Consider the following 9,886-nt stretch of genomic DNA (forward strand, 5'->3'; position numbering starts at 1 on the left):
AGTTTTCTGTCTCAACATATTTTCCACAAATTAAATTTAAAATAGGTTTCCTTCCTTCTTTACCTCGTATTGGTTTTGCAAACATACCATTTATTTTATCATCAACACGAGCAGTCACGACACGAACCAATAAATTAATTTCAAACTGTGCTTGCTGTACAATTAATAACCAGCTGGAGCACAGGAGCACTCATCAGAGGCCCGTGAAATACAGTCCATCATGCACACTATCATATATTAATCATCAATTTCAAATAAAACACATCAATGTTAAAACTATAAACTCACGCTCCAAAAGCATATTATGGATCCTCGACTGTTATCACTAACCATCATACACGCCCCCATTTTTACGTCCGATAACGAGTCAGCATTGTCGTAAACATAACATCAAACTAGCCGTTTCTTACATCATTTTGGACTCGGACTACGAAATAGTGAAATAAGCAACCTTCGACGGAGGCACGGCCATCCGCGTCAGTCGGTCGCCGTCAGCTGACAAAGTTACACGTGTTTTTGGTGCTAGTATTTTGTATATCGCAATGTCTCAACAAGGCCCGGCGTTCGATGTAAATGCGATGACGCTGACTCGGTGGGTGCTCCACCAGCAGCGGACTGCTCCGACGGCCACCGGCGACCTGACGCAGCTCCTCAACTCCATCCAAACTGCTGTCAAGGCCATCCAGTCGGCCGTGAGGAAAGCCGGCATCGCTAAACTGTTCGTATTTTTATAACTGTTACTGTTATTATTATTACATGTGTCATACATCTAGTTGTTCTAGCTAACTGCTATTTTGATTCTAAACTCATCGTAATATAAATTGTTATAAACATGTTATTGCTGTAAAACTTTCCCGGCCGATATAGCCGGTGTTGCACATTATTTATCTATCGCAGTGAGGTGTTTACTTTCATTTTAAAGATATCTTGATGATAGCATTGCATTTTAAGTTCTACCTACCTACATTAAGTTTAATTTTAGAGTGTGTTGTTATGTTGGTTTAGAGATTGTTTATAAGACTAGAAGAGCTGGAAAGCACACAGATAACCATGACATTTCATCAGTTAAATTTCAGGGTCTTAATTACACGTATATTTTTTTTTTATAGTTGTCCCATTTTAGAGAACTAGTACCTAAGCTCAAAAGCATGGATTAATATATAATATTTCTGAACTATTTTGGTCTCGGTAGGTAGTTAGATATGCTCAGAAATCTAATTATTTTCAGACAGACGCACATTCCTAACACAAATAATACTGCGACCATCAAACCAAAATGAAGTCTTGAACACAAGTTTTATCAGCTTTCTTACACAGTGAATGTCAACAATACTATGCAAATGATAAGAATTCGACCTTAGCACTTCATTGAACTGTTCAATGTGCTGTAATGCGAACAAGTAACAATGGCAGTAAATATTATGATGTCTGTAAAAACAAACTCTCGAACATTCTATTGGGGTATTAAAAAGTGTTGTTGAGCGATAGCACTCAAAGATATTGCTTAACAAAATGTCTACAGTATTGCTTTTACCAGTTGCCACACCTCCAAAGTCGGACCAATACGTAATAGACACACCCACGACCGGTTCAACTTGTTTTAATCAAAACGGATTGATTAGCATCAAATGGCCTTTATCTTTAAACAAGAAATGAAATTAATTAATTAATGAATTAAGTGCAAAGTCGATATGTATGGATAAAATTACCAGGATATATTAAAGACCATTATTATATTACATTTAAATATTTTTTTATAACAACATCTCGCCTTGCGTGTGGACGCTTTGCCTTCTTTAATACCTTACTAAAATTTGATCTAAGACCTGTTGGGTTTCCTCCTGGCCCAGTACGCCTCTCCTTAGTAGACCTACAACCCCCAGACTCCTGCGGGGGATCCATATCAATACCAGGCTTAGTTTGGACGTGCAGTCAACATGGCCCACTCGGCACCAGAACCCACACTGCCAGTCATGATCTTCTACTGGAGTTTACCTATTTTTATCAAAAGTCCATTCTTAAAATACACTTTATTTATCCCCAGGCACGGCATATCAGGCGACACCAATGTCCAGGGCGAGCAGGTCAAGAAGCTGGACGTGTTGTCCAACGACCTCTTCATCAACATGCTGAAGTCTTCCTTCACCGCCTGCATGCTGGTCTCTGAGGAGAACCCTACTGTGATACAAGTAAGTAGCCTAAGCCCAAGCCTAGCCGTAAGTAGTAGTATGTTCTTCTGGAATCGCAGTTCTTTTTTCTTTTTATGTTATAAGGCCGTAAACGGGCTGACGGATCACCTGGTGGTAAGCAAATTCCGGCCGCCCATGGACACCAGAAGTTACAATTGTGTTGCCGGCCTTTTGGGGGTTAGGAATTTAAGGGTTGTTGGGGAATCTTGAATTAGGAAGGGGGGGGGGGGTGTTAATTGGGCATTTGTAGTTACGTAACCTATAATTTGAGGTGTGGTTTGGTGATGTTTAATACGACTTCATTGGGGAGGCCTTATGTTCAGCAATGGACGTCTTGTGGCTGAAAATATGATGACAACGCTGTTTTTCGGAGGAAAAGTTTAAGAAATTATAATTTCAGTACTTACCTACATAGATAAAAATTTAGCAGGTTTAAGAATTGAACTAATCTTATAATAGGAACTGTAGTGTACCTAACTATCAATCAAGTATAGGATCTAGTAAACAAACAAAGAGCAGTAAAATCTAATTAACTTTATGAGTGTAATGAGGAGTCTTAATGAGGATTAGGTAAGCGATTTAATTACGTTTCTAGATTATGGAGTTACCTACAGATAATACCGTCTGGGTCTACCTTATGCAGTATGCTGTGCCTTAGGTTAACCTTTTGACTTGTGTACTTTGGTCAACCGACAGGATTACCGATATATTTTTACCAGAAATATACCAAGTTTTCATAAATTTCATTCCTATGACAATGAATTAGGAAAGACCTAATACAAATGAGCTGCGGACTACCTAGCGGGCTAACCAGGGCTCCGGCTCGAAAAGCAGGCGTAGGAACGGGGTGGTTTTTAGTCAGTAAGAGTCTGACACTTCTCGCCTCGCTCAAGGCGACAGAAGTCATTGGATGATTTTCCCCCCTTAAAAAAGACCTAATACAAATAGGTGGTTGTCGATTGCTGTTACCACTGTTTTGTTGCCAAAGAAACATCCATGTTTCGTTAGCAACAAAGCAGTGGCTACATCATCTGACCTGCCATTAATTTTATTATTTTTCTTAAAATTGAGTTATAAATATAAGAGACTGCCGTCGTTATCAGTCAGGGTCAAATATCACAATTCACAACGAACTTGAATACTGATATAATGTCTTGAGTAAACAACATTTTACTTACGAATATTATAACCAAACTTTAGTACAAATTGGCTTTTATGATTGGCCGGCTGCAAACAACGAACCAATCAGAGCGCCGAACGCGTTCTCGTTTCGGTTTCGTTCAACGCAAAAGAAACTCGTACGAATTTCCCTCTGAATCTTGGTATTTTATTTCGAAAATATACTTAAACCATATACTTGCCATAATGTGCACCTCTGCCTACCTCTTCCGAGATAAAAGGCGTGACGATATATAATATAGGTACTTACACAAATGACTGCAAATGTAAATGTAAGAACCTTTTGTTGAATGCCGTACCCATAGAGCAACGCGGACCTCGTACGGTACGAGGCCCGCGTTGCTCTATGGCCGTACCATGATACCGCTTCTTCTGTTGCACGTTTAAAATGAATAAAAAAAATCGTTTAGTAATAGGTAGGTATATATTTTTGATACGAACAATAAGTAAATGAATGCGTATCTATGCGGCATTTACTATTTCCGCCTTTTCCTAAAAATGCCAAGGCCGAGAACTGGTATAACAAGATCTAGAAAATGAATATGAATATCGTGCAAATTGGTTTAATTTTAGACTCTAAGAACAGACGATTAAGACTTATATTGAGTGTGTGTATTGTACTCGGTGGATGGTAATAGGATCGCCTTCTATTACACAATTTACTTATAACTAGTGGAAAATGGATACTACGTACCTATATTGGAAAACACCACTTTTTAGATTCTTGAGCATTGGTCTAAACAGAAGAACGTCCTAGGAAAGATATCCTTGAATTAAAGTTCTACCAACTTTAATTCAAGGTCTAGGAATTTTAAAACAGTTATATCTTTCCTAGGACGTTCCTCCGTTTAGAGCAATGCTCAAGAATCTAATAGGTACCTACGTGAGTTTTAGTCCGACACGCCCACTTAACTACTGGCACACCAGTGAGGTGAACACCATAGGGGCTTCCACACGAAAAAAACTCGTAAAGTTCCAATAGTAATGAATCTGTATAATTTCCCAGGTCGAAAGTGATAAGCGTGGTAAATACGTGGTGTGCTTCGACCCACTCGACGGGTCTTCCAACATCGACTGCCTGGTGTCCGTCGGGTCCATCTTCGCTATTTTCAAGTAAGTATATACATCCAAGACCATCTATGGCCATAGCATCATCAACAGCCAGTGACAATCCAGCTAGAATCCATTCTCACCCGTCATTGGTCGAGATTATTGTCACAACCAATGACATGGCGGACTGCGATCGAGCTCACTTCGAATGTTTCAAATTGACAATTACAGAATAGCTTAGCAGTACTGGATTATAGGCCTTTTCCACATGAGAGGGTTTGCTTTAATCCATTCTTGAATATAAGTACCCGTCTAAAGGAAATGAGAAAGAGACAGAAAGAAGAATAATAGTAGATATCCCGAATCAATTGATTTTGTAATCATAATCGTCAGGTACATAGTATGTAGGTACTGTGTCTTAAGTCTGCTATGCGATTCTCTAACAAACGCATCACAGATATTAGTAAGGACGATATGTGGTGTTAGTAAAGTGGTACATACTAACATACCAGACTTTACACAAATAAATAACTGCATTGCACAATATTGTCTAGGATTTGTATTAGATTAGATAAAAGATAATTGTACTCTTCAGTAATAAAATAAATTGTAAGCAATAAAACCTATGAACGTCTATTGACAGCACACAGCACTTACTTCATTGTTTTACTACCTACGCCAATCACAAAAGCCCAGCCAAGCTAAAATAGATAAATAAATTAGCCTCGATTTTACCCCCGTGTTTCAATAGACTCGTCGAGGGGTCGCAAATGCGACTGCCGGACAAGGGGTCTCGGGTTCGATTCCCCAGTCAAACAAAGTATTACTGGGTTTTTTCGGTTTTTCAAAACTTTCTCAGTTGTGGCGCGGAGTATGGAATAGTGCCCAGTATATGGCAATACGCTCACCCTTTTCACTAGTTGTGAGAACATGGGACTTATAACACAAATGGTGAAAAGCCAATATACACCCACATTGTATAGCGGCATTACTTGCCGTAATGTGCACCTCTGCCTACCTCTTCGAGGATAAAAAACATAACGTTGCATTGCATTCTTTCAATAGATTCTTTGAAAACCGTAAAATACAATAAGCAATGTTTAGCACAAGAGAGTTGATTGGCCTGTTCGAATAAACTAACCAATCAGAGCGCCGAACGCGCTCTTGTTTAGATTACTTTCAACGTAAAGCAAACGTTTACTAAGGGTAACGAAACCGTAATCTATTGTTTTGTTTTACAGAAAGAAGTCTGCTGGCGACCCAGTAGAAGCTGATGCCTTACAGCCTGGCAGTGAGCTGGTGGCAGCTGGTTACGCTCTATACGGCTCTGCCACCATGATGGTCCTGTCTCTAGGCAAGGGGAAGGGGGTGAACGGGTTCATGTATGATCCCTCCATCGGAGAGTTTATCCTTACCGACCCCAACATGAGGATACCTGAGAAGGGGAATATCTATTCTATTAATGAAGGTAAGTCTTATTACATAGGTACATACATAATGGCACAACTTTTAATCCTGGAAATGGGAGCTAAAGATGACTGTATACTTTAGCAGCGTTTCCCAACCTGTTGTCTAGTATGTAACATAGTAGTGTATGTATGGGTCAGGCTCAGGACTAAACTAGGATACATAAATAGGGTAGACGGATTCCTTGAAAACTGTGCTTGATTTCCTAATGGTCCGTGGACTGAAAAAGACTGGGAAACACTGTACTATAGGTATTTACTACAATGTCAACAATACCTACATTAAACAAATGTTATGAGTGACTCTTGCCAGTTGCGCTTGCGACCACTAGCTCGGCATTAGTACCTATCAACCATCAACCTAAATAAAGTAGAAAGTAATTTCAAGTTATAAAAGCATCGGTACTTTTTTAAACTTCAAATAAACGATTTCGTCATTCGCTAAGTACTTTTCGTTGTGATTTGAAAATCATTGCGATAAAGAGATAAGGACACGATAAACAGCAATACGTATTTTGTTTATTATACACTTATACTTTAGGTTGGTAGCAAAAATATCGTGAATTAAATATATTTTATCGCTATTTTTAGTGGGTGTGTTTTCAACATCTTGTAAAGTTCATCAACTGACCTTTGATTTATTATCCGTTTTCATAAATAATAATCTACTTAAATATTATTACATTTTTAATTGAGAAAACTAAGTTATAATTATCATGTATGAAAGTACAATCGACGAACCTATTTCTTAACCCAGTACCGGCCTGGTGACGAAAGGTTATGCCTATTAGTTCTATTGTTGTTAAAACTAATAGCATAGCAAAATACTTTGTTAACATTGTTTAACTGTAAAAAATATTCAGTAAAATAATTATTACTTACCTATTATGTTAGTTAAAGTGCTGGTAAAGTGGCCAAACTACTCGTAGCTTCTTAAACCATGCTTCCACTACTGGTGGGCTCCTATTTTTATATCTATTAATATATGGAATCATAATAAAACGTACCGACCTCTTACTTTCTAGGATACGCGGCTGAATGGGAAGCAGGACTTAGGAAATACATAGAAGATAAGAAGAACCCTAAGACCGGGAAGGCTTACGGAGCGCGTTACGTCGGCTCCATGGTGGCAGACGTTCACAGGACTATCAAATATGGCGGCATCTTCATGTACCCAGCCACGAAGTCCGCTCCCAATGGAAAAGTGAGTACAGAATATTATTGAATAAGAATGAAAGTAATGTAAGGGAAATACCTACCTATCACTTATTACGTCAAAAATAACATGTCTACGGAAGGAGTTGACAACACGAAGTGCCATGTGGTAATCTTAAATATCTATATCTACCAAATGGTGTTTGGAAAGTACACAAATCTGAACTATATTCATCTAACTGTATCATCCAGAAGCCTGAGAAAGCATCTAGATACATCTGAATTTCTTGGCATTCTTCCCAACCAGTATTGGGGTCGGCTCTGAATCTTAAACAAAGTCGGCTAGACGTCAGTACTATACATGAAACATCTGCCGTGTGCCTTCCACAATACACTCAGCATGACATCACATTCTTGGTTACCTACCATTTTTCTACGTCTAACTAGCCATAACCGTATCTAGATGTTTTAAGGACACCTGCAAAGCTCACAAAACAATATTAATCTTTTATAATATAAAAATAAGTCGGGGTTTCCTTCCTGACGCTATAACTCCAAAACGCAAGGTTTTGCATTTTTTGGAAAGGCTCTGTGAGGTTTATAGCAAAGAAAATTTAGGAAAAAATTAAAAGAAAAGCAGGAATACAGGGAAAATCATTGGTGGCGAAACAGAGTTCGCCGGGTTTGCTAGTAGTATTAATCACTGTAAATAAAATCCGGGTAGACAGTAAACTAACATAGATGTACACAAATAATACCTTTGCCCTAGAAATCAGTGAGTAATGCAACGAAGAGATAAGAGCTGAGACACAATATAATACTGACCCCATGTCTATCGGATATCGACAGGGCACAGTTTAATTAGTGGCTACGGTAAACAATTACGAAATAACTATTCTTAGCAATAGTAACAGATATAATACTCATACAGTTGCAATCCAAAATGATCTTTCTCTTTTTGTTAGTTGAATAAAAGAGATGATTGTAGTACAATACCAAATAGAAGTAGGTGAGATAGATAATAGTACAATTTACTAACATATTACCATTTCCAGATAAGATGTTATAATTATTAAAATTGATTAAACATTTTTAGTATACGGTAGTGACCGATAGCGAACAAAGGGGCTTTTATATATATATTTTTCTTTCAAAACGACCGTCTCGCTTTATACGTTGTCACAAGAGCTTCCTAATGATGGATATGAAGTTTAGAAGACGTGACGTGACGTTCAGAAGTCAAGAATGCTTTAAAAGGATATTGTGTAAACACATTTTATGGTTATAACAACTTGTAATTTATTTTCCAGCTCCGTCTGCTGTACGAATGCAATCCAATGTCGTTCATCGTGACTGAAGCCGGTGGTTTGGCCAGCAACGGCCAGATCCCGATCCTGGACATCGTTCCTACTGGCATACACCAACGTGCCCCATGCTACCTCGGCTCCAAGAAGGATGTAGAGGAACTCCTATCGTATTTGAACAACTAGATTTAATTATACAAAGTTAAGAATATTTTTTTATATATAATGTTGAATTATTTTGTTTTGTATCTATACTAATACTAAATATGTAATAAGACTGATAAATTGTATTTTTTTAATAAAAATACTGCGTCATTTCCATTCTTGTTGATGTTTATTTTCAAATGGATCCTATTTTTCAACCAATAGGAATTTTAGTAGAAATGCGAAACGAAATAGTCTGCATTCATCACATATTCACAATCATAGGAGTTGAATCAAACAGTGAATCCAACGCAGACAATATTGGAATCTCGTAGTTTTACATAGGGTTTGAATTTGAATAAAACAAAACCGATTGAAACTTAAATATAATTTATTTACATGAAAAATAATACATATATTACTTAACACGTAGCATAGTGTCCTGTCTCAATTGATGTAAAACCAGTCTTTATCGACTTCATCTTAGTCGAATGAACATAAGGGTTAGTTTTAAAATACAATACATTTTGGTTGTTCACTTATTCATTTCAAAAATAAGGCAATGCTGTTTATGTGCGTCTTATTTGACAATTATGAGCAAATTGGTGTATTTTTAATCATTATTTTACGCCAGAAAAATGCAACGAATGAACAATGAAATAATTACTGCGTGATTTTAAACCTTGTGTATAGAGTAGTTTATAAAAAATATTTAAACATGGAACAAAATCTTTTACACGTGACAATATCCTAAAGAATTAACTGTGTGTTGTTGCCAAGGCAAAATGTTACCGTGACACTAGGTCGAAAATAGGTTTTTGAGAGATATTATGAAATGTTAAAACTCCGTAACACTTATCACATAACTGTTAACGCACCATTATTTTGTATCGAGGTTATAAATATAAATAATTACTACTTATGGTATATCTATGGTCTAAGTTACAGAGAAGTCTAGTATTAGGTTATGATCTTTTGAATGGTGCAAAGCATACATTTTTAGTACAATCGACAAATAGATTTACAGTTCCCATAGTCATACATAACAATCATATTTTTTGTTATTTTAACTATTTATCGTGTTACTGGGTCACGATGGAAATTCGCCGATTGTACCTACATAGCTTTACACTCACAAAAATTACAAGAGAAATTATTTTTATAACGATTTTACTTGTTTTTATGTGCTAAATATTTACCACACGTATTAGGCAGTTGTCCCACCAACGGCGAGTGAACGACTAACTATCGGCTATTTTCTCGCTCAAGAAACGTACAATAGATATACTTTCCGTGTAAACAAAAGAGATGCATATACAAACAGTTGATCGCTGACTGTTCACACTGCCGGCTAGTGCTCGCTTCACTTGTTTGTTTTTGTTTTCACTCGTTTTCACTC

The 9,886-nt window shown here is 37.3% G+C and overlaps 1 protein-coding gene across 1 annotated transcript; it reads left to right on the forward strand.

Annotated features, from left to right (window-relative positions):
* Positions 1 to 461: 461 nt before the first annotated feature.
* Positions 462 to 8,666, forward strand: LOC118274180 (fructose-1,6-bisphosphatase 1). The gene is made up of 6 exons (XM_035591610.2): positions 462 to 718; positions 2,045 to 2,189; positions 4,375 to 4,481; positions 5,660 to 5,886; positions 6,910 to 7,088; positions 8,350 to 8,666. Exons 1-6 carry the CDS (start codon positions 543 to 545, stop codon positions 8,527 to 8,529), a joined length of 1,014 nt encoding a protein of 337 aa, XP_035447503.1. The 5' UTR covers positions 462 to 542; the 3' UTR covers positions 8,530 to 8,666.
* The last annotated feature ends 1,220 nt before the right edge of the window (positions 8,667 to 9,886 follow it).

Source organism: Spodoptera frugiperda, chromosome 3 (genome assembly GCF_023101765.2).
Source record: "Spodoptera frugiperda isolate SF20-4 chromosome 3, AGI-APGP_CSIRO_Sfru_2.0, whole genome shotgun sequence".
NCBI lineage: Eukaryota > Metazoa > Arthropoda > Insecta > Lepidoptera > Noctuidae > Spodoptera > Spodoptera frugiperda.

What these genes read in the sequence shown, in the direction of transcription:
- LOC118274180 (XM_035591610.2), top strand. Translation starts at nt 543, where the DNA reads ATGTCTCAACAAGGCCCGGCGTTCGATGTAAATGCGATGACGCTGACT. An exon ending in AAAGCCGGCATCGCTAAACT is followed by an intron (nt 719 to 2,044) that starts GTTCGTATTTTT and finishes ATTTATCCCCAG; the next exon opens with GCACGGCATATCAGGCGACA. An exon ending in AGAACCCTACTGTGATACAA is followed by an intron (nt 2,190 to 4,374) that starts GTAAGTAGCCTA and finishes ATAATTTCCCAG; the next exon opens with GTCGAAAGTGATAAGCGTGG.